The 25,250-nt window shown below is 40.1% G+C and overlaps 1 protein-coding gene across 1 annotated transcript in view; it reads right to left on the reverse strand.

Moving 5' to 3' along the window:
* Window positions 1-1,754: 1,754 nt before the first annotated feature.
* klhl5 (kelch-like family member 5) overlaps window positions 1,755-25,250 on the reverse strand; it is a 27,802-nt gene continuing 4,306 nt past the window's right edge. The window contains exons 2-13 of the mRNA XM_007551931.2: window positions 23,821-24,009; window positions 19,343-19,479; window positions 18,389-18,585; window positions 17,646-17,858; window positions 12,341-12,527; window positions 11,260-11,484; window positions 10,219-10,294; window positions 9,996-10,082; window positions 8,842-8,916; window positions 8,522-8,659; window positions 6,259-6,430; window positions 1,755-4,025 (exon numbers count right to left, since the gene is read on the reverse strand). Coding sequence (XP_007551993.1) covers window positions 3,969-4,025; window positions 6,259-6,430; window positions 8,522-8,659; window positions 8,842-8,916; window positions 9,996-10,082; window positions 10,219-10,294; window positions 11,260-11,484; window positions 12,341-12,527; window positions 17,646-17,858; window positions 18,389-18,585; window positions 19,343-19,479; window positions 23,821-24,009 — 1,753 coding nt within the window. The 3' untranslated portion in view covers window positions 1,755-3,968. The remainder of the gene's footprint in view (window positions 4,026-6,258; window positions 6,431-8,521; window positions 8,660-8,841; window positions 8,917-9,995; window positions 10,083-10,218; window positions 10,295-11,259; window positions 11,485-12,340; window positions 12,528-17,645; window positions 17,859-18,388; window positions 18,586-19,342; window positions 19,480-23,820; window positions 24,010-25,250) is intronic.

The following is a 25,250-nucleotide window of genomic DNA, read 5'->3' on the forward strand; positions in this document are numbered from 1 at the left end:
TGTTCCCACTGACCCACAAGGTGGAAGCGTTGTACAGCTGCTGACAAGCCAGTGTGCCAGACGTCCTGATGTTTGTTCTGCCCCATGTTTTCTTTCTGTCCTCCAGTAAGTGTTCATTGATGCTCTTTGAAAGCAAGTGAGTAACAGCTCTTGACAAGCTGAGAGGACAATCAGTTTGTTTATGTGGAGCAAAATGAGGTCATCAGATACCCTATATTTGTAGTTTCATCCCTGACCTCAACCAGGGAAAATGCTACAAAGATGTTTTCTGCTCTTTCTCACAGCTTGATGGATGGTTGGTATTTCTTTTTTTTCTTTCTCCTCTGTACAACCTGGGGAGCTGGACTGATGAAAAACCAGCTGGATGAAAAACAGATGTGTGACACAAATATTCCTCTGTGTGTGCTGGCAAGCCAGAGCAGAATACACCCTGCAGACTCAGATCCCATTAAGATGCACAGAGGGGAGCAGCGGAACAATTTTCAGGCAAAAAGATAAAAATAGACCGAAGAAATGATAATGAAAAAAAAAAAAAAAAACTCCTTTTCATGGACATGCCAGCAAGGCAATCAGTTCAAATTGAGAGAAGCTTCTGGACTGTAACACATTAAGATTCTTGAAACAAGATGTTAACTTGGTTCAGTGCAGTTGTCCTTCATGATGCAGGATTAATTCATCTGCCACCATTAAAAAGTATGATGACCTTTAACTTGCCTTTTCAGCTGTTGGAGAAATCAATTAGTTTTTTTTCCCTGTTTTTAAATGTTTATTGACTTTCCAATCCTACCATACCTACTACATCCAAAATATTGAGGTATTTTAAATGTTTTGATTGACTTTTTAATCAAACATTGGACAACATGATCACCGTTACAGGCTAGCTATAGATTTAATTTAAAAAATTATTTTATCTGGATTAAGGATGCCTGTGTGGATTTGTTATATACTTAATCATATTGAACAAAAAAAATCCTCAAATTTTATTCACAAATGCAAAACTTCAAATGTTTGGAGCTTTTGTTTTTGACTATGTGGAAACTTGCGGGTTCCCAACAGCATGCTTTGGGACACACACAGAAACTGACTTTTTTAAATGAGTCCAGCGGCACGTCAAAACAGATGAGTAAACCTGTGGTAAAATATGTAGCTGAACATCTGAAGTGTCATCAGAGATGTAGACTGGGAGTCCAGGACTTTTTTTTCGTCTCCCTCTTGTTTCTGTCAGGTGTAATAAAATCAGGTGTTGTTAAGGCCATGAGACAAGGTCAGTGGCATCAATTCTCAGCGCCAGCGGCAGCCCTTTGTCAGAACCACTGATGATTTAAAGCTTTTCCGGCAATAAATAACGGAGCCACTCAGCTGGCTGCCGGTCGCTGCACTGGAGGTTAAAGCACCTATAAATTCTGAGCATTCCTCTTCCTCACACAGTTACAAAACACTTCAACCAGCAGCTGATTTGTCTGAAGCTTTTAAGTAAGGCGAGACACTTTTAAGAGTAACAAGGATCTATTAACCAGCAGGCAGAGGAAAATTAATGCGGAGCCACACTCCAACAGCCAGAAAATCAGCGAACTGCAAAGGCCATCAGTGGAGCAGAACCGTCTGCAATCTAGCTAGAGCTGCGAGTATCGTATAAACAAACAGGTTTTACAGCTCGGCGACATTTATAGTGATTGTGACAAATACAGACTGCCTGCAGAAACATCTGTGCTATAAACAAGAGTGGTGCCGTGAGGAGTAAACTGACAAACAAGTTTTCAATCACAGGTTGACTTTATTGTATAAAAACATCGAACGGCAGCTCGTTTACTTTACATCCACAACGAGGCGCAGCACTCGAGACGAGCAGATGCAAACCAACAACATTCATTCCGATTTCATTTTACAATAAGAAACAACACCTGGTATATTTAGTTTGATACACAGTTCCTTGCAAATGTATTCACATGCCTTAAATGTTTTGACATTGTCACATAATAGATTTTAGTGGACAAAAACAGTTTTTGGAAAATGTTTCCACCCCCCTTTTACTTCCCAGCTACACATTAATTTGCCCTTTGTGTTAAAATCTCAATAAAATACATGTAATTTGTGGCTTTAATGTGACAAAATGACATTCAGGGTTTATGAATACTTTTGCAAAGCACTGTAAACACAACATAATGCAGTAACACCATTTTACATGTATTTATGTACACAGTATACATTTGTATTTACAGCTTGATTTGGAATGTATGCGTTTTCATGGCAAGCCTCATTCTGAATTCACACGGCGGAGATGACAAACTTCTGCTGAGAGGTGAAGAGAGCTACTCTGAATAGACAGCAGGCGGGTTTTGAAGGGGGGAGACACATGGAATAATGCAGCAGTGTTTTATCAGCCTTGTATCAACATCATGGCAGTCTGCCCATGTCAGCCTTTTCAGATGTCATGCTGGCAAATTTGGGCGGCCTTCCAGTCTTCAGCGGCTCCTGGGGCGCTCTGCTTACAGCTGCAGGCATGTGTTTGTTCATATTTAGATGTACAGGTGTGAAGTGCATCCTCCGTGGTGCATTAGCTCCAGATCTGAGTTCAGACAGGATGTCTACGCTAACTCTCACTGTCAATTCCCCACCTTTATACCAGACATGAGACAAAACGAAACATCCAATTACATGCGTGCTATGAGGCAGTCGTGGCACATGTTTGTGCTGTATGGGTTTCGTGTTACGAATGATGTGCGATGCTTTATCTGGAGCAGAAGTGCAGCTAATAATTCTCTGAACGCAGCATGAAATAGAAAAAAAAAAAAAGAAAAAAGAAAGAAGAAGTCAACGTTATTAAATTTTTGGCCTCATTACGAGGTCTGCCGTTTCCTCCTGCCTGGGTATCCGGGACTGGTGCGAAGCAAAATGGTGCAAGTATCTCTGTGTGTCTGTGTAGCAGCGAACTGCAGGGAATTGAGGATGTGGAATGAGAGAGGAGGAAAGGGAAGAAGATTCTCATTTAAGATAAAAAAAAAAAGAAACACTCGCTGCAAACTGTACACATACAACACCAGCAGACACACACAGACTGCTGATGACAAAAAAAACAAAACAAAACATGTTGGCTTGTAAAATGAAAAGCTCAATGGACCTTGTTTAAGAACCGAGGCTGTAAATAGCTGGTCTTGTGCTACGGAGGAAGTTAAAAACCAATTTTCCCAGCAGGGATAAAGGCTGGGCCATTAACACTGCTCAATCAGCATAAAAGCTAAAACATGATGGTAAAAATAAATGAAAAAGTAAGAACCGGGAAGCTTTCTCAGGCAACTTGCTAAAAGAAAACCCACCAAAAGCATGAAAATCAGAGCTGATGCAACGTGCCAAACATTAAGAAACATCCGATTTAACTCAGTGGATTCCAAATGAAACTAATGAAGTGGCTCACAGTCTCTAACAGAATAGCTGTTTATGAGGCTGTGCTGATTACGTCAAAACTCTCGCTTTCATCTGTCAGCGGGGCAAACCGGAGCAGGAGTATATTTGCCAACCACAGCACAAAAAGAACAGGTTGCTTATTAAAAATAGCACCAGCGCATACGATCAGGTTGTGTAGGGAAAGCCGAGAGGCAGTCCTGACGGTCTCGCTCTCTTTGTAAGCAGAAACAAAAGCAGAGAGCTGCTGTGCAGATTTATATCAAAACAAGTGAAGAGTGTGTGTGTGTGGGTGGGGGGGGATTAACCCACAAGACACTTGCTCTGTATCATCCAGATAGTTATCATTCATCTGAAACCCGACCTGCCCTAATCTATCTCTAAAAATGGACCGATTGGTGAACTTTACGATGAAACTGAGTAAAACCTGAAGAGAGATCAGAAACCACCGTCTCTTCTGACTGAAGGCAGCTGCTGCACTCAGAGTCTCTTCAGCGCCAGCAGATCCTGTGAGTTCAGCCTCTGAGGCGTATGATGTGCAGACAGTCTGTCATCATGTGTTTCTGTTGTCACAGTCGGACGGCCACCACACAGGCACCTGCCCTGCCCAGGCACAGAGAGGCGACCTGCAAGAGGAAATGAACCACGGCAGTCGTTAGACAGTCGAACGATTTTAAAACACTGTTCAGGAGCATTAATAAAATTTCCTCAAGGCATCGTTTTTGTCATCATGACATTTAATTGACTGCTAATGATGTGCATTGACCGGCTTTTACACAGTGATGACTAACGCTTAGAAGCCAACATAACGTCTCTTTTAAATCTTCTTTATAGACAACTAAACAGGATCAATAAATGCAGTGAATAAAATGTTCTTCTTCATGTCTGTTCAGGATGTCTTGAGATGTATTTTGGTCTCAACTTCTTTGGGTGATTAATTAAGTGATTCATTCATCAAGTGCTGCAGGCACACACACACTCTACAGTTCATCCATCCGGATGATGCTGGTCAGTTTTGAGGCACGCTGCGTTCTGAAGCCTTTTCATGTTGTGGATTAGTCCAGAAACATTGGACCACATGGTGAGCAAAAACACAGAATGCACAGTGTCAGTTTATTTGTGTTTAATTGCTTAACGTGAAGTGTGTAGAAAGGAAAAAAATCTACAATGAATTCAGTATTTCAATTTCAGGTTCAGACAATCCAAAAATAATAAATAAAAAATATTTTAAGTAAAGCAAATGCATCACCTTTCCACTCAGTGTGTAATAATGATGAATCCTGATTTCAGTATCGACTGAAATAATTATGACAAAACTTATGCAAAACTTTCCCTATTTTACCAGCTGTATTCTTGAAAACAAATCAGAGTTCCTGCAATTATTGTACACGATTATATCACAACTTCTAGACTCAAATTTCTAGATTTTGTTTATTTTTATACATAGAAATAATATATATTTATTAATGCTCCTAAGCGAACAAACAAACTGGGTGTCATTTTTCACCTGTTTCTCTTACTAAATCTTTCAGAAAATTGATATTAAGCGAAATGAGAAATGAACATCAACATAAATATTACATTTAGAATTTACTAAGTAGTGCATAGTTTCATTTTAAAGATTAACTTCTCTGAGAAAATTAATTTCAGACAGATTTGAAAAATTATTATTAGACCATAAAATGCTGAAATAAAGAGTCAAGGACAGCAGTTTCTATTTTCATACCACATATTTGCATACAGTGAAATATTATGATAGGATTGCCAACATTCTCTAGAAAAGCCCCAACAATGTTGAACACCTTCCTTCATCTGTGTTTGTCCCATTTCTTATTTCATCCATCGCTCCTACGCTCTGTTTGCTCCTCCATTTAAACATAAACCTACTACTGTCTGTTACATGGAGCGACTTCTATTGGCAGATTTATGCTGAAATAAGCAGCAGTGACGCTAATGGATCCAGACAGACAACACACCCACTGGTTTGCTCCTCTCTGTTTCTGACAACACATACGGGACACGTTCACTGTTCTCAACATGTTCCCTCAAATCTCACATTATCCTCCATACTGTCTGCGCGCTTGAACAGTACTCTGTGTTTTGTTTCCGCCCACCCACACCTCTCATGTTCTCAGTGTGGTGCGTGTCTCGAAAATGTCAGGTTTCCTGAAACTTTCTGCCGGGAATCCTTGGGGGATTTGCGTGAGACAGGGTATAAATTGAAGTGTAATATGGAGCAGCCGGATGAGATCATCCCACTTTCTCTCCGCCTCCTACCGCTGCAGTGCTAAGGACAATATTAGCTAGGCTAAAACACACATTTATGTAAGAATGAAAACATGTCAAGATCCATCATAGAGGAGTTTGTAAAATCGTGATGATGTACAGGGTTATGAATTTAAAGAGCTTTGAAAAAGTCTTCCTCCCCCTTGAATGTTTTTCTTATGTTACAACTTGAAATTTTAATGTTTTTTATTGGAATTTATAGACAATACAAAATACTGGATGTTTACAGCATTTTGTTCAAATAAACAGCCACAAGAGACTAATTTTTTTCTGCTCATTATTCTTTGAAAAAGCATTTTTATACTGCTTTGTGTCCACTGTTAATGTTCTGCCATAAATAGCATTTTGTGAAGATTTCAAGGTTCATGTTTGATCTAATCTGATCATTATTGTCCAAATTAACAAAAGGGAGGAAAGAAGGAAGGACACAAAGCAGAGATGTAGGAAATGTAGAAGTAAGGACAAAAGAAAGAGTTGCATAACTCTAGAATGCAATCACATGGTCTTCCTTTTATTTCTTGCTGGAGTTGTTTCTCTGGCAAAACAAAATAGCAGCATAAATCTGTGCAGTACCTGGGTCCACTCATTCGTCTGAGGGTCATAGGCTTCGACAGTATTGAGGTACACCTGGCCGTCGTAACCCCCCACAGCATAGAGACGGTCGCCGAGGAGACAAACACCAACAGCATCCCTGCTGATGCTCATGGGGGCCACCGTGGTCCAAACGTCAGTCTGAGGGTCGTATCTGTAAACAAGCAAGATTTGAGTCTACTGCTGCACCACAGATCCTGGTGAATCCCATCAGCTAGGAAGACTACAGACATGTTTCAACACATTCAAACGTTTCATTTTTTTTTTCTTTTAAGTGCAGATAAGATAGAAGCTTTAGTGGTCTATAAAGAAGAAACTGCTTAGTCAGTAATTTATTCTGGGCAGCATTAATTGACCTCCAATAAGAAAGGAGAAATTCTTGGTGTAATCTTTGACATGCCATTTAAATCCCGTATTAAACAGGATTTTAGTCATTTAGATATTCTGTATCCTCAAAAAGTGCAGTACAGAGGTTTTAAATCACTAGCAGAATATCTGCAAACTTAACCAATAAAGTTTTCAGCTGCAGAGTCTAATTTCATCAATGATTTACTGCTCAGATATTTTTGTTTGAGTTTGTTCCATTCTCAACAAAAACGTCTCCATTCCAAGAAATCTAAAGATCGCAATGAATACTGAAATGTTTATGATTGTTTGTGCTATTTAATCATTTTTGATTAAATAACACTAGAGGAATGTATTAGCTCAAAAAGTGATATAGAAAATATAAGAATGTATCTTCTTGAAAGAAGATACTTTTTAAATTATGACAACTTAGCTTAAAAACCTTTTTTTTTTTAATCTACAAATGTTCTGCTTTTACTTGCTTTTTTCTTATGATTTCTATTAGATTTTTTTGTTTACAAACATTGTATGTACATTTGTTCATGCAGGTTTAGACCCTGTGTTGTCAACATGATTTCTGCTGTTATGTTTAACACTATGCCAGTGGGAACGTTGTTTACATGCAGGAGCAGCTGACTGAGTATTTAAATGCTAATTAAGGCCTGGGAAAAAAATACCCTTAACAAGGTGAACTGGGAAAATAATCTAATATAGAGCAGGAGCAAAGCAAGTGTGAAGGAGAAGTTAAAATTCTTCCTCACTTAATGGTGATTGAAAATGAGAGACTGAAGATGAAACGTGGAAGCTGAAAGCAGGAATTCTGGGAAATACAGTCGATCAGAAAATCTCAGTATAAAACAAACCTTGTATGATGGATAGTAGGGCTGAAACAATCAGATTAATCATGATGAATAGATTACTAAAATAATTATTAACTAATCTAATACTTCATTAATTCTTAACTGGAGACTCAAAAAGGCCATTTGTTGAAAGAAAAACACAAAGCACTAATTAAACAAACAAACAAACAAACAAACAAAAAAAAAATATATGTATATATATATATATATATATATATATATATATATAAATAGATTAAATAAATAAACAGATTTTGCATTTAAGAAAAAAACAAATCCTTCTGTCTGTAAATATATTCTACCCACCTGATTCAAATTCTTGACAATAACAAAAATGTTTATAGGTTAATCTACCGTGTTTCCCCGATAGTAAGACACCCCCGATTGTAAGACGTATCGGGGGTTTCAGGGGGGTCGGCTAATATAAGCCGTACCCCGAAAGTAAGACATATGTCTTACTTTTCGGGGAAACACCTCTCATCTAGCTGCGCGCCGCCTCCTGCCCACGTCCGCGCCGTCCCCCTCTCCATACGTCACCTCGTCTGCCGCCTCCGTCTGATCCAAATGAGCGCCGCCTCCTGCCCACGCCTGCGCCTTCCCCCTCTCCATACGTCACCGCGCGTTAATAAATGTTAATTTTATGGTTAAAACAAAAAATTCGACAATTTCTTTCCCAATATAAGACATACCCCGAAAGTAAGACATAGTGGGGCTTTTGGGGATAAAAAGAAAGTAAGACACTGTCTTACTTTCGGGGAAACACGGTAAAAAAATTAATAAACAGATCAGCAATACACAGTACTGCTTATTTTAAAAAAGAAGTTACAATATAATATTGTATAAAAAAACGGCTTAAGTGGTTAATGAAAATTCTGCAGAATGTGCCAGTTTCTTTACCTGTTTAATCGCTAAATCATCAGATTAATTGATTACTGACATAATCACGAGCCCCAATGGACACTAAACCTTATATTCCCATAACATTATTTGTCATAGACAAACAATAAGACAAAACACACACAAGTTAAAGGCAGCCTCACCTCTCCACACAGTCACTTAATCGAGACGCCAGGGACGAGGCCGGAGCGTCGTGACCTCCGATGGCGTACAGGAAACCGTGCCACGTGGCCACTCCCACACCTCCACGCCTTTTAGCCATTGGAGCACAGCTAGTCCACCTGCAGGTAGATTACAAGAACAACGCCATTAATGAACCATTCAACCATGAACTCTTTGAGGTTAAAGGCAGGATTCCAGGATTCATGTTGCTGCACATTTGATATGTAGGTAGATAACCTTGGAGGAAAACCTGCTTCTTGTGTGGAATAAAGCAGGAGAGGGCAATTCAAGCCTCCCTGACCTGTTTGTGTGAGGGTCGAAGCACTCCACTGATCGCAGGCAGGATGAGCCGTCACGACCTCCAACAGCGTACAGCCTGAGGAAAACAGAGGGCAGAGTAAGCCGTTCTGGACATGCACACACAAAATAGTTCTTGCTTCTCTCCCCTCCTTTTCAGCTTGTGACAGCAAGACAGATGGCAAAAGGTGTGAAGAGTTTTGGAAAAAGGGGAAAAAAAAATAGAAGAGTTGAGCAAAAAACATTAAGCCAACGCTGTCGGAGCAACACATCCCTAAGTTGTCTGTCATCATAAACCAAAGAGTGTGTGAGAGTGTGCACACACACATACACACGTCCGCGGCTATCAGTGTTGACACTTTGGAGAAGAAGAAAGTGCGACAGAGCCGGTCAACCAAGTAATGAGCTCCATCAGGCAAAAAGCCCAGAGGAAACACATGCATGGCACACTCACCAAAGCACACACAGACGTCCACACTGGCTACTCCGGAGCACGGCTGGCACAAACCTGTTTCTGCATTAATTAGCATCTAAAAAGAAAAGCTTCACTGAGGCAGCCAATAATGAAAACAACATGGGTCATCAGGCTCAGAGTGGGGACCGGTTTTGTCGTGGAAGGCCTGATTTTAGTAAATCTTGCTATTAAAACCTGCATGGTCACTCAGCAGTTTCTGAACCTGTGTCAGCAAAACTCTGAAATCAGGAGCAGAAAGCAGAGGTGTTGGCAAATTTGTTCCAAACCAAAGGCACCAGATGATGCTTCTTAATTAGTTGTTTTTTTGTTTTTTTTTACCCCCATGGTTGTAGCATGAACTACTGGCAAGTGACATATGGGCAGCTGCAGTGCTGGACAGAAACACTGAGAAGACGCTGAACTGTAAACAAGTTTGGCAAAACATCTGTTTATGAGAACGGCAAAGACATTGTTTCTCCAACCAAACAATTAATTCAAATCTGGAATGTAACACCAATATAAGATGCTAAAGATATTTAACATTTAAATATCATTTGTGAATGTTTTAAAATTGACTTCTCCGTCACACATATGGTGTGATGTTACCTGAGATCTCAGGACTATAGTATTCCAACATTAATTTTTCTTTTTTTCATATGCAGCCAAGCAAAATAACATAATACAGACACAAAGACTTCACTTACTTTCCATTGAGAACAGCCACTCCCACTGTGCTTCTGGGTGTAGCCATGCTAGCAACAAAACTCCACTGGCGAGCTTGAGGGTCCCACCTTGAATGGAGTGAAAACATATAAATCAATAAGCGTCGAGCTATAATTATAAACATTGTTATAGCTCATTTTAATTACAGCACAATGGGTTATTCTGTAATTGTTAACACTTGTAGGAGTGAGAATAATAGAAGACCTTTCCACTGTGCTGAGGTAGCTCCAGCCGTCATGGCCTCCCACTGCGTACATAGGTCCCTCTAGAACAGCCACACCTGCAGTAACAAGCAGGTGTGAGATCAAACATCTGGATAAACATCTCCAACAAGCTCTTTGACTTCACTCCTTCAGAAAAAGGGCAGTGAATTCAGATTGTGTGGGGGCAACCAAAACTAGGCCAATAGCTGCAGAGGGGTAGCAGCACGCCGACACGTTCAAACTGGGATTAATCCGCCTGAACATCTGTGCTACCAGATGTGTCTGGATCCCCACCGTCGTTTAAACACGGGGACAAGTATAAAATAGGGCTGCAACTAATGATCATTTTAGTAATTGATTATTCTGACAATTAAATTGAATAAAAAAGTGGCGCATTCTGCAGATTTTTTCATTCATACACTTACAATTTTTTTTCTATAATATTATAAATGCGTTAAAAGATGCAAATAAACATGTAATTCAATTACTTCTTCAAGTAAGAAAATAAACATTTGATTACCTAAAATGCAATGACATGGCTTTCCTTTAGTAAATCTGAACCAGGTGAAGCTAAAAATATGTCACTTGAGGAGTTTTGGCTGACATATATTTACACACAGGTGTTTTTATCTTATATATGCAAAATGCACATTTTTTGTAGAACTTTTTATTAATTGCTGCTGTGAATATGATGAAGGTATTTTTTCAGCAAATGGACATTTTTGAGTCTTTATATTTGAGTTAATGATTAATCGATTACTAAATTAGTTGACAATTAACTGTTTCAGCCCTGATGTAAGAGCTGCACAGCATTCCTTATGAATGATTCCCCCACCTGAAGACTCAAATGCTGTTTGCATTGTTGCAACAGTGAATTGTTTAATGATTTTTACACAGTGCAGATGTGAAGATCTGGTTGGACAGTGACTTTTGACTTCAGTGTTTCACAAAGCAAGAGAGCCACTTGTACAAACAATGCTCAGTGAAACAAAGGAAATGGATACGAATAAAGACTGAAAGACCCTTTTGACTGTGACCTCACCAAGGCCGTGTCTGTGAGTGGACATGGGAGGCATGACGCTCCAGGTTTTGCTATGTGGATTGTAGCACTCCACGGTGTTGAGGGTCTTGAGTCCGTCTCGGCCTCCGACCACGTAGAGACGGCCGTCGAGGACAGCGACGCCGAACTGCAGCCTCCGTCCGCTCATGGTGGCGACCTGTCTCCACGTGTCCCGACGCAGACAGTACTGTTCGATACTTGTGGCACCTGAGAAAACAAACACACACACACACAAATTAGAGGAAGAAGCTTCCTTGAAATGAAGATTTCTACTGTTTTACATTATTTATTCACATGTGACTAGTGAAATCTGTTTTTATTATTACTTTAAAGGTTGGGGCTTTTCTAGTAGCTTAATGTCGGCCAGCTTTATTCATGTCACAGCAAGTTTTGATGTGTGCTGGGATCATTGCTTTCTTGGAAAACCCAACTGTGTCCAAGTTTTACCGAGTGATTTAAAGTGAAAGTGAAACATTTTCATTTTTCTACTTTGTGCGTTGCATTAGTACCGCTGGCAGCACCACTACGCTTTATAGTTGGCTGGGTGTTTTGAGGTTTGAAAGTATTAACTTCACAACTCCAAACACATTTCAGGTCAATGTGGACATAAACCTTATTATACAACTTCATCAAACTTTTCTCCAGAAGATATTTGGCTGAAAATATTTTGCAACTGTAAATTTCAATGATGCTTGATGGTGTAAAATTACATTTGAGCTTGTATGCAGAGATTTCTAGCCTAAAATTTAGATCCTATTTATTTTGATGGCAACTAAATGTCAAGTTCCTACCAGAGTTGTCTATGGAGACCAATGCAATCTGTTAGCTGCACAATCATCCGCTTCAGAAGAGCACATTTCTTCTTAAATACACCACGTTCTAACCAGATTTAATTTACAACCAGCTGTGATGGATATAAGTTTAGCTTTTTGTATTTTATGGTGGTTTGGATTTGGTCCAGAGTTGCTTGTTTTGTAGGTCGTAATGCTTCCTTCATGGAAACAGAGCAGAGATTCATCACCTCAGCATTGTGCAACTTTGTATTTGTGAGTGATTGCTCTACCTTTTGAGGCGTCCATCCCACCCACAGCAAACATGGCCCCCACCGTGGCCTTCCGGGGCCGCGTGCGAGGACTCTGCAGCAGGGGCCGGCGCTGTGGCAGCAGGTGATACTTCATCCCCTCCATCAGGAGACGCTGACACTCCACGCTGTCACGGAGGAGAGGGTTGGACTCCAGGTCAGCCAAGAACTGAACATGTGGGAGGAACAAATGCACACATCAACACACAGTATCATGTAACAGATACTGAGGAAACACGTGCAAGGGGGGGGATGTAAGGTCGTGTTGGTTTTCATGTTCTCACTGACTGAGGAGGTTTGGGAAGCTAAAGAAAGCTGTCCTCCCATTGATTGGGAGATTAGGAGAAACTATCAGAGGCTGCAGCTCTCTGACAAACACACAGATCATCTGACACACATGAGCACTAATCTGTTCTCAGCAACTCATCAGTTCTGCAGTCAATACCCTCATCACACACAAACAGCTAGGGGCAGCAGCTCGAAGCCCTACAATCCACCAGGCGCTTTCACAAAATACATCCAGAGGAAATGACTTCCTGTAGAAGCAGGATGGAGAGATTCAGGTTCTCCCTGTAGGAAACTATTGAATGATTTACATTTAGATAGGTGTGTGTTTGTGTGTGTGTGTAATACTAATTTATGTTTATGCACAGTTCTTTGTGAAAATACTTATATTCTTTGAGATTTTTCCCGATTATAACCATCAGCTGCTGCAATATATTTTATTTCAACTTATGTGACCTACTAAAATAAACTATTACAAAGATGTAACGTAAGATTTTCTTAAATCCTTCAGTGTGGCATGGATTTGTTGGAGAACACAACTAGCTGCAAGTAATGTCTCTACCAGCCCAGAAAATATAGAGAAAAATTTTCATTCTGTTGTGAAAAATCAATTTATTACATGAAAAAATGCTTCTAACACTTATTATTACATGCAAATTTAAAACACAAGTTGATTATTATTTTAAGCCAGAGAATGTCCAAGGAGCCACTAGAGGCCCTGGAGCCGCAGGTTGAAGACCCCTGATATAAACCATTCTGCCTCCTTTGTCACCCCCAACAGGTTTTTCCTCTTGTTAGCGCCATTCAATTTCTCATCAACAGTGACCAGTTTCTCTGTTCCTGGTAAAGAAAAGCATCCCCTCAGCATGAGGCTGCCACCACCATGTATCACAGTAGGAATAATGTTTTCCACTTTCTTCAAACGGTTTTTTATATGATAGCCACAAATTTCTATTTAATTTGATCAGATCTTCCGCATGTTTACTCTGCTCTACACTTCTGGATTTTCTCCCTGATATTTCTGCGGTTTTCAAGTCTTCATGATGCTGTTTGTTCACTAATGTTTTCTAACAAACCTTGACTGAACAGCTGGAGAATGCATAGATTAAAATACACACAAAAGGACAAATAACTACTAATTATGTGATTTCTGATGTTGACTGTTAGGTATGGATTTAATTTAGGGGTATCAACGTTTAGCACAGTATAAATATACACCACACTACCCACCATGAGTCATTTTCCTTTGTACTGATGGAATACAAAGTCCATCAAAAACTTTGCATTCACATTACGAATACAAAGTTTGTATTCATAATGTGACAAAATGTGGAAAAAGTCCACGGGGTATGAATAATATCCCCAAGAGGCACTGTATGTGATCAAGATTTTTCCTGCAGCGTGTGCTTTCCTCCTTCATATCTATGCACAGAGAAGAACAGGCTCGCCCCACGTAAATAAACTTGATCACTGAATAGGAAATTTAATTTCACAGCTAGAAGTGTAGAAGCGCAAAACAAGCATGGTAAATGGATAAGCAGCTTACACGGCAGGGTCAAACCATGCTTCAGCTGCACACAATCACAGAGCGACAAATTACAGTCAGCCCTATTTACTCATCCATCTGTGTGTGACTCTGTGTGTGTATGTGCGCGCGCGTGTGTGTGCGCGCATGCGCGTGTGTGTGTGTGCCTCAGAAGGACAGATATAGAAAAACATGTTTGTCCTTCTCTCTGGTCATTTATCCATCATGCTGTGAAGGATTGAATGTGGAGGGCGAGATAAGACCGAATCCCGCCGGCGTCCCACCTTCTCCTCCGTGGCGTTTCTCTACCTCACAGTGTGCAGAGCGAAAAGCTGCGTTGTCCTCCAAAGCGGCTTCCGCATGTAGGAGGCAGAGTGGGCGCCATACACTCAAAACAAGCGCACTCGAGCACTAATGCACAGAGAAACACACATCCCGCAGCTGTGTGCATTTTTCATGCTTTAGGAGTCTCCAATCTTTCACCCCAGTCTTGCTTTACAGAAAAAAAAATAAAAGTCGAAATGAAATCATCCTCAACCTTTGTAATCAGAAGCTGAACATGTTGTTAGGAGGAAGGTGGAAGTGTATTTTTTAAATTAGGAATCCAACATTGAACTACAGGGATACATCAATGCTTCCCAGACTTAAGAAATCTGGTCTGAAGCTGCACAATATATTGAAAATATATTGACATCACAATATCAGAACATAAGTAAGTGAAATATTTATGTTGCTAAGGACTGTTTGGAGCGCAATAATTGTTAATTGATAAAACCCAAGTTATGTTAACTTGTATTTTACATGCTTATGTAATTTTTTAGTCAGTTGGACAGAGTCTCTCACCGGTACTGGACGCAAAAGATTTTTCTCAAAATGCTGAAGGTCACAGATTGATGGAAGCGCTGATGAGAACAAGAGGAAATAAGAAACAGCTATAATTTTCACGAGATTTTCTAATATACAGCCCAAGTCTCCATAGCAAAGATGTGAACTAAATGTTTTCTGAGGCAAGCATCCTACCATCACAAATGTAAAACAGTGACGTTTGCTAAACTACTGTAATTTTATGTGAAACCAAGTGCTTTGGTCAGATGAGACCAAAAATAAGATTTTTGCAACAACACTCTGGACGGGTCCAGGATGAAATGATAATAAAATGAAAACACATGATTACTGTTAGCATTTTGATGCCGCCCAGAACATTTGCTGTTGAAGCATCTCTCTTGATAATCCAGCCACGTGAAATATATAAACTTGTACAACTTGTAGTGCTGTCCTACTGGCACGAGGAGGCTAGCATGAGCATTGCCAGAAAGGAGGTGGTTTGTGATTTTCTTTTAAATCTACAGTAGGAAGTGATGATTTGCTAATAAAAATCAACATATTTTAAGAGATTTTAAACATTCTTACTAGGGCTGACTACAGTAGTGGTACATCTGTCCTGCTTTCCCCAAACATAACGGCTTGTTTTTGTAGCATGTTCTGGAGCAACCGCTCTGCTTTTGGATTTTTTGTGAGCAGTCTCGCAAAAAAAAAAAAAAAAAAAGACAAAAATCACACCAACTGTCACACAACAGTTTGGAGCACCAAGCCACAGATGGTTGCCTGAGAAGATTAGATCTAGAGTGTGTCTCTCTGTGTGTGTGTGTGTGTGTGTGACAGAGGTAAAGGGGAGCAGAGATCAGAGGTATTAATCCAAGGAATTGACACCGTCTAGACGAGTAATCAAGTGGTAGCCCAGATAGAAAGCTGAATAATTGGTTGATGAGTATCGATCAGGTAGCCCGTGTGAGTTTATACGTCATTTTATTGCCATTTCACAGCTCATGGGGTTGCTGAATGTTAATGCGGTTATCGGTTTGAAATGGCGCTGGCAGAGGGAGTGGCCGTTCGACGTGATGAAGTGCAGAAGGCAGAATGAGCCTGGGGCTCTGTGTCCCTCTTTCTGCTCCAGGACCATTTTGCCACTTTACCCCTTTGCCATCAATCTTCTCCCCTGATAACATGTTACTGCTACTTGTGGGTTTAGCTGAGGGGGGCAAAGTCATCCATCTAATGCACTCATTCATTATACTTCACTTCAGGTGAAAAACAGCTGGATGTAAGAGAAGAGGCAGCTCTGATGAAAAAAAACAAAAAAACAAAAAAACTGTCCAGTATAAAATCTAAGCTTCATCTGCAGTCTTCATACCCACTGATCTTTTCCACATTTTGTTGCATTACAACCACAAACTCTAATGTATTTCATTGTGATTTTATGAATTGATCAATACAAGGGTGTGCCTAATTGCAAAGTTAAAGGAAACCAATATGTGGCAGAGCTACGATAGAACAGCTTAGATCAAAACATGTTATTGTGTTTGTTGGGTTCAGGTTTAAACTGACTGGGCCATAGTAAAAATAACTTGAAAAACCTGGAAATGTTAGTTCAAAGACACCATTTTCCAAAAAATAATTGGCAAAATTTAAATCTCTAGATGTGGAAAGTTGTTAAAGTGAAATAACTCAAATGACCTGCAGCTATGGTTACAGCCAGGTGTGAACTCTGAGAGGCTAAATAAAATTACATTTACGTATTTCTTGGTACCGGCTTGAAAAACCCCAATAACATTCATTAAAGTTTGCAGTTGTAGGTGAACAAATTTAAGGGGTATGAACACTTTTGCAAGTATTTCTTCATTATACAGTGAAGAAAAGATGGTTAGAGGAGAGGAAGAGAAATAATTTTTTTGGCTGCATTTTGAGTGATATCAGGATTAATTACGTTTAAAGCAGCTACAGCCTCAGGCAGTGAGTGAAGTTCTGCTGAGAATTTCAAGCATCAGTCTCTGCAACAAGAAAAAAACAGCAAGGACAGACTAAAAACTAAGCGCATTTTCACCCACTGGACAAACAAACAGAGTCAATCTATAGCAGACATAATTGTTATTGTCCCTCTAACTGTCTGAAGAGGTTAGTGAGATGGGTTGAGAGTGAGGCCATTTGTAAGCAAGAGGAGGTAATGAAAGGGGAGAAGGAAACAAATCTGGTCGCAGAAAACATCCTGCAGGTCAGAAGTAAAACCAATTAATTCCTGTTTAATGCATGCAAACATGCAGTGCAACCCAAAGAGAATAAAAATGGCCACAAAAAAGGCTCTAGTTTCACAGAATATTTCCTAATCATAGATTAGGATCTGATGTATTTCAGTGGAAACTGAAAATCTATTCAATTACAGACTAGAAACATCCTGCAAGAACATTTCCAAGATCATGTATGAATCAATCATCTCATAAAAGCCCCTGATTAAATACTGACCGTAACCTAATGAGACATTTCTTGATACATGTAGCCGATATGGATTTGAAAGCAGGAACTAAGACAAAATAATAATTTATAGAAAAGCTAAATTAGTGTGCATTTCACTGCAGCTGCTTCACACAGTTTTACCTTAGACTACTGTATAACATGTGGGGAGGAACTCTTTGCAGCTCTAACCTGTGGCTGCAGCAGCGGCAGTCTGACGTGAGCCAGAAGCGACGGTAGGTGGCGCTGCCGAGTGGCGGGATCGTGACTGACCCAACTCAGCAAAGAGGTCACCACGGTTTCCTCGTCTGGCACGTTGATGTCGTCAGAGGTCAGCAGCCTTTCCATCTCTTCCACTGGAAGGACGAGAAACTCCTGGGCTCCCACGACCTCCAGAAAGTGCTCCTGATGGACGAAGACACAGTCAAGAAGGAAGTGAGTGATAAAATACTGAAGGTTCCCACTGTCTATGCGAGTAAACCACAAAGACAATAAAGAAAAATAAAAAACATTTTTAGCTTTAGACTGAACCTTAACTTTACTCTTAACCAAAACATACACACAAAAAGTGAGTTTAAAGGCACAAAAGAACCAGAAGAAAAGAAAGAGAATAATCAGGACAGGGAAGGTGATTTTTCACAGTCACCATAGCAACTATGAGCTGAAAAACATCTTTTGTGGCAATAATGGCCTGATGCATTGTGAAGTAGAAGCTAATTTGCTATCAGGAGCAAAATTTCACAGAGGACGGCTGCTCAGATGTAAGAGGCACAGCTGTGTGAAACCTAGTGAGCTTCATTATTTTCATTTAAGGTCATCCTTTGTCATTCTGAGAGCAGAATCGTTCCCAGTCAGTCTGTTCATTCATGTCTTGCCATCAATTCACCGACTGTGGAGCTACACAGACCATATGCGCCAAGCAGCTCTGCACCCACCATGGTGTAGGCGTGAGCGGCTCTCTGCAGGTCATGGCAGCCCTGGGCGTCGGCATAGGAACGGATGCCGAGACAATTAGAGGGGTGGAGCTGCTTGACGAGGAAGGAGCAGCAAGCTTGGACCACCGACGATAACTGCAGCAGGCAGGAGGCCGACAGCAAAGACTCGATGGTGTCCTCCTTCAGCTCGAGACGGCCTACAAGACACTTTTACTGATTAAAGCTGGGAAGTTTCCTAAGAAGTTCATTTTGTAATGACAGGTTAAAAATAGGGCAGATCAACTCTTTTGCACCAGATCAAATTTTTATCATTTTTTTCTTGCTTTCTTTTCTAAAAAAATAAATAAATAAAAAATACAAATGACAGAAATGTTTCCAAAGTTTGCCTTTTATTTCAATCACTTCGGTGAGTTGTACGCCAGAATATTAGGGGTAGGCTATTTAACTAGAGGGAAAATTGTCATAATATTAACAGAATTAAGATGCAATTTTACCAGAATAAAAAAATTACAAGACAAAAGTTGTTTTAACAAGAATAAATTCAAAAATCAAGCGAGTTATCAAGATCTAAAGTGTGGTTCTTCCTTCAAAATAGACAGTTGTTTTTTTATGATGGTTTCAAAGCATTGTTAGTGATAAGTATCTGCAAAATGTACATCAAAGTATAACTTCGCCAGACATTTTAATTTTTTGTTATTTTTTTGTGTTGGAGTTCTTATAAAATTGCTTCCAATTTCTCCCAATATTCTGACTTTATTCTTGTAATTTAAAAGAAAATATCTTAGCCTAGCCCTCGTTCTTGCTGTAGAGTTGATCTGAATTCAAAGTCCAAATAAAAAGATGATGTGACTCACGGTTGTCAAACAAGATGGCAAAAAAAATTGATTAATCCGTAAAATCAATTTATCGCCCAGTCCAAGTTGAACATTTTAAAAACAGCAGTCTGTTATGCACCTGTGTATGCGTATTGAACCAGGACCCACAACGCCTCAGGGTCCACCCCTTCCATCTTCACTTCGTCCTGCTTGGCCTCCCGCACATCGCTGGTGAACATGGCCGCAAAGTAGTCAGACACAGATGAGAGAACCAGTCTGAGGGAAGAGAAAAAGGGCATCAGTCAGAGGAGATGGGCAGCTGTAATTGAGGAACAGACAGATCTGACCTTGATGGCAGGATGAATCTGGTGTGAAAGAGAAAAGCTGCAGAACAGAGAGGGAAAGGTCAACCCAGAGACTGTAACGCGAGGAGACGAGACACAACATGACAAGCCCATAAGCAGAGCTTCTGAAGGCCTTTTGTTTCCGGTATTTTCTACTGTAGGGTAGGAATATGATGTCTTACCCAAGTACACATACACCTTGAACATTTTCACTTTTTGCCTTGCTACAACATCAACCTTCTGTGTATCCAATCCATGTATCTGATAGATCAGCAAAAGTGCATTTATAGTTTTCAAGTCCAGATGTTAGTACCTGAATCTCAGTATTAATGCAGCTCTTCAGTGAAGGCCTCAGAGGTTTGTTAAAGAACACTGATGAACAAACAGCAACATGAAAAACCGAGGAGCACAGCACAGCAGACAGGTCAGGGATATAGTTAAGGCAGGGATAGGCTCTAAAACAAATCTCCAAAGCAATAAACATTTCAAAGAGCCCTGTTCAGTCCACCATCTGAAAATAGAGTACGTCATAAACGCAAACCCACCAGAATACGGTCATCCACCTAAATAACAGGCTCGACAAGAAGAAGAATCAAGGGAACTGCCAAGATACCCATTGTAACTCTGCACAAATCTGGATCTCAGGCTCACGTCCATCTGTTATAAGCCCCAGAAATCTTGTCTTTTATAAAGCCACTGAAAAATACAAGCCTCTCATGGGAGAGCAATAAGTGGAAAAAGTTGCTCTCTGGTCACATGAGACTGTAGTGAAATTTTTGTCCCTCATGCAAATTGCTATGTATAATGGAAAACAAACCATGGCACCACACTAATCACAAAAACCCATCAATGAAGCACAGTGATGGCAGCGTTAAGCTGTGGAGACTTAGAACTGAAAATGCACTGTGTATAATTACACTGTGTATAATTATCCATCTTCTTGACAATTAATTACACAGTACTTTATGTTGGTTTTTCCACATAAAATTTTCAATAAAATAACAATAACGTCTGTGGTGGTAACGAAAGAAAATAAAAAACAGCAAGGGGTGTGAATACTTTTTCAATGCACTAACTCAGCTTATGCAGTATGATTTCACTGCTTTAAAAAAAAATAAAATAAAATATAAGCAAAGCCTCTGATTCCATAGAAATCCAGGGGGACTATTTAATGCCTGATTAAGAAATGATGCATTGTTGTGTATTTTACGTGTTTGACCTAAAAACGAGTCCAAAGAAACATGTTTTCTTCCACAACTTCAAAGTCGGAAAGTGTGCGCCACAAATAGGGGTGAAGGACAAGTTAAGTAGAACAGGCCTCAGGGGGATAAGTGCTGTACGACTGAAGAAGAGTGCTGTGCAAAAGAGCGGAAAAATCACACCTCCGCCCTCAGGAGGACTCTCAGGCTTTTCAATCCCTTTCTCCCCCTACATTTGAATATTGATCAGCGCACTCCTATGGATGTGAGTACTTATTAAAAAAAGATTATTTGATAATGAAAACAATCATAACTTGCAGAGTGGCTCCCACAAGGCAACTGTGCTCATCTAAATGCAGCTTACTGTGCCTTCACCGCTTATGCTCATGACCGCACGCGTTTTAGACTTCATGGAGAGTTGAATATGTGTGCATGCACTGTGTGTGTGTGCGTGCATGTGTGTGTGCATACCCTTGCACATGAAAATAATCTCATTACTGAGAGTGACACTGAGACCTTGACAGATAGCCTGAAGCAAGGTGTGTGTGTGTATGTGTGGTCCAGGTTTGCGCTGTGCAGACAAAGATGTCAAAATACACTATAGTCAGCAGGTAGTTGCTCAGCCAAAATTTCAGACAGGTGTTTCTGTTCTTCTCTTTCTGACTCACACACTCACAAATGCACATTTAATCTGTATGTGGGTCTCTGACTTGCTACGAGCGACACGAGCAGTGTACACACATCAGCTGGTTATTTGCACACAAACACAAATACGGGTCGCCGCTGACGGCACAGACAGGACGGTGGGACTTTGCGTCACAATACAGTAAAAGAAAAACAGATGAAACAAAATGGCAGAGAGAGGAGAGCAGGAAACCGGCGAGCTGACTTCAGGAAAGGTGGGCAAGAACTGAAAACTGACATTTCGTCTGTGTTTCCCCTCCTGCACCAAACTGCAAATTCACACTCAAACAGGGAAGGGAACAAAAAAACACAACAAGCAAGTCATGAGGGACTGACTTGAGTCTTGTGACTTTTCTTGCTGCATGTACTGAAATATGTACGTTTACAGGAAGGCCAGCTGTTAGTCATGATGACTGGCATGACTCAAGGTATCGAAATATGTGAGCCTGTCTGGCAGTCCTCTGAACTGCCAATTTGATCCAGATTAAAACTAATCTCCTGCAGAGCCACATTTGAGGGTAATCCTTCAACAGCTAACAGACAGATAATCGTAAATCTACAAAATGTACTTCTGCTAAATCAGTCAGCTGTCTTTGTCAAATTAAAGAGCAGCAGTGAACCAAAACGTTGATCTAAGCAAGCAAGGTTTCAAAACCACACTATTTATGTTTTAAATGATTGTATATTTCTGTAAAGACAAAATACACAATAATTTTAAAAGAAATGGAGGTATTCCTAATGAAAGTGAGGCATGTCCCGGTTTGATCCCAGTTATCAACTTGGTGTCCGGATCAAAGCAAAAAAAAAAAAAAGAAAAAAAGATCGGTATTAGACTCTCTGATCGAGTCTCCCTTGCCACAACCCCAGGAAGCAATGCAGACATTGTTCAAAAGTCTGACTATCTTTCATGTGCACAGCAGGGAAATCTTTTTTAAAGCCCATGCATATTATTCTGCTAATATAACAAATCTGCATTCTTCCTAAAAACCCAAGTGTTTTTTGCAGTTTGTGATGATGCTGACAGTGAAAGAGAGACTACGTTGGCCGCTGTGGTCTCTGTTTTGTCTGTGTATTATTGCTTTCCTTGGATTGTGCTCTGATATTCCCCGCTGTCTATGGGAGAGCAGGTAAAACTTTAGCCATTAAACGTAATATGATGCTCAAAGAGAAATGAGAAGTTTACTCAACAGAAGAAAAGTTTTCAGTATGAGCTTTGTCCACAAACAATTTATTGAAACTGGCTAAAATATGCTGAATCCAGTTGTTAATGAGTAATATCAAAACAAAGTGGAAACAGGCTAATGTTAGTCTAGCACTTCAGCAGAGTTGGGTTATAATATTTAACGTCGCAACTAAAGAATGTGTAATATAAAATGTAATTTTGGTTTTCATTGGTCATTTTAATGAGCACTGAAGGCTCAACACTGAGCTGAACACACATAGAAAAAAATCCCATAACTGCATTTATTTTTCTTTACCTGTGGACAATCTTTGTATTTTTGCATGTTGTGCTGACACAAAATATGTTTTAATGTGCACATAAATTGAATTAATGACTAAATAAACACCCTTTGGGAAAGATGTCCAATTCCTGCATTCTTACTCAGAGACATAACAGAGAGCGTGCAAATCTCACCAACATCTTCAGAGGCATAAACACACTTTTTCACAAACACCATTAGAGCATGGGTCTTTGTCACCATCTGTGCCTGGAGGACGTAATTAAATGAGGCAGAGGCGGAGACAGAGAAAGGTGGTGTTCCTGCTGGTGAAGGAGTTCTTTTGGACCCTGCTGTTACATCATTGGCCAAAGGAGCTACAGAGACAGCCGAGGGATATGGACCAGAAGCATTTGTGTATATGGTGACTGTTGCATGACTCAGCTGACTTTTATAGACTCGGTGTGGAGGTAAAACAGGAGTTCTTAAGAGCATGACGCTCCTGCAGCCGGTCAAAGCCTTCTTTAGCCTTTTCTGTGATTTCTGTATGTATGTTTGTCGATACACTGTTTCTAGACACTATATACAATACATTCATACCCTATGTATCCTTTTACATTTTGTCATGTTACAAACACAAACTTCAACATATTTTATTAGGGGTTTACACTAAAATGAAATGGGGCATAAATATGAAGTGGAAGGAAAAGGACAAAAAAAAAACCCAGAGACTTATTTTTTCCATTAAATCTCAATAAAATGCACTGAATTTGTAGCTGCAAAGCACAAAAGTTCAAAGGTATAAAAAATCTTGTAAGGCGTTGTATGAACTACTTTTAATGTCAGAAAGGTTTCCTTGAAAATAGCTAATGCTTAGTTTGTGTTTTATACCTTTCTGATAAAAAATAATCTTTACTGTGTAAACAAAACTCTTCGAACAAAAATAGATACCTGTGTGCAGGTATCCGTCGGTCTCCAGCCACCAGAATGACGTCACACAGCTGCCTCGTCCTCAGGTAGCCCTCCATTTTGCGGAAGGTGACATCAGCATGAGATAAAGCGGTAAACATGGACTCCTCTGGACAGGTGCACGGCTCCATGGACACGCACGAGGAGAGGGTTGCACTGCTGTTAGATGTCCTGTGGGCACACATGCAAGCAAAGAAAAAATGTTAAAAGTAAAATCAGCACAGAAAGCAACAAATAAAATGGAGTGAAGAATTGTATGAGCTCTTTGCTGATTCTACTTTGTTTGAGAACCAAACAGCAGAGTGGAGGGATCCATGCCAGCTGGTCTGTGGCTTTGAGGTCAACGCATTTTCCTTTGCACCATTTCCTCACATGTAGTCACTCTTCTGCAGGCTTACCATATGTTGCCAGGAGCATACAAAAGCTCTTTAATGGTCCAATTACCGGCTGTAAATGGCCAGATAAATTCAGCCCACTTAGAAGGAGAACGTGACAATTAATTCACTGCAGGAGCTGAGCCCATAGGATACGCTGTGATTTACTTTACCCGTTCCCTTGCATCTATTCCAACAAAAGGTTTTCTACCTAGAGACCTCATTTTCAAATTCTAGGAACGGTTTTATTTTCTGATCAGACGCTGAGCAGGCATGGGTGTTTGACTGCACAACACTGCAGCAACTCTGTGAAATATCAGCCATGGTGGCTTTTAAGAGCGACATAAGCCATGCTGTGCATCGGTTTGAAATTCGACAGGCGAAGAGAAAGGAGAGACCCCGAAGCATAAAAATACTCACCAAAAAACCCCGACATAAGGGACAAAACAATTTCAGCAACACAGTTAGGAGAGTAATGACACTCTGGCACATCTGAAGAGTACAAGTGTGAATCTGACTACAGCAATGGATGTTGGAAATTACTGAGTCACACGCTGCTATTTTCTCCTCGGATAAAACAAAAATAAGGGGCTCAATGGAGCAAAACAGAAATCAAGTCTTAAAAAATCAGGACTGTACCAGATCCTTCAAACTGTACTACATAGCGCGCTCGTATAATTTATGGTTACATTCTTTTGATTAACAACTTTACACATTTGCAATTCTATTAAAAATATATCAAATATCTCTACCTACTTATTATTTATTATTTTAAATGTAGTTTCCCTCGTAATGAATAGCAGATTTCTATGAGCCATTACTTCTCCGGATCAAATTACCTTCACTGTGAAAGACAACAAAATGTCTGACGAACCCTTAAATTACCCCCAGCCTCTCTTGGTGCTCTCAGCTCGGTGGAAGTGACATGTTGTGTTTCTGCCGCAGCATTTATGCGTTTTCCTTTGGAACCAGCTCTGTCTGTGTTTACACAAGTTCAAGAACTTACCAAATGGTGTGCTGGCTGTTCATCATAGCAAC

This window comes from Poecilia formosa, unplaced genomic scaffold, assembly GCF_000485575.1.
Source record: "Poecilia formosa unplaced genomic scaffold, Poecilia_formosa-5.1.2 Scaffold44, whole genome shotgun sequence".
In the NCBI taxonomy this organism is placed as follows: Eukaryota; Metazoa; Chordata; class Actinopteri; order Cyprinodontiformes; family Poeciliidae; genus Poecilia; species Poecilia formosa.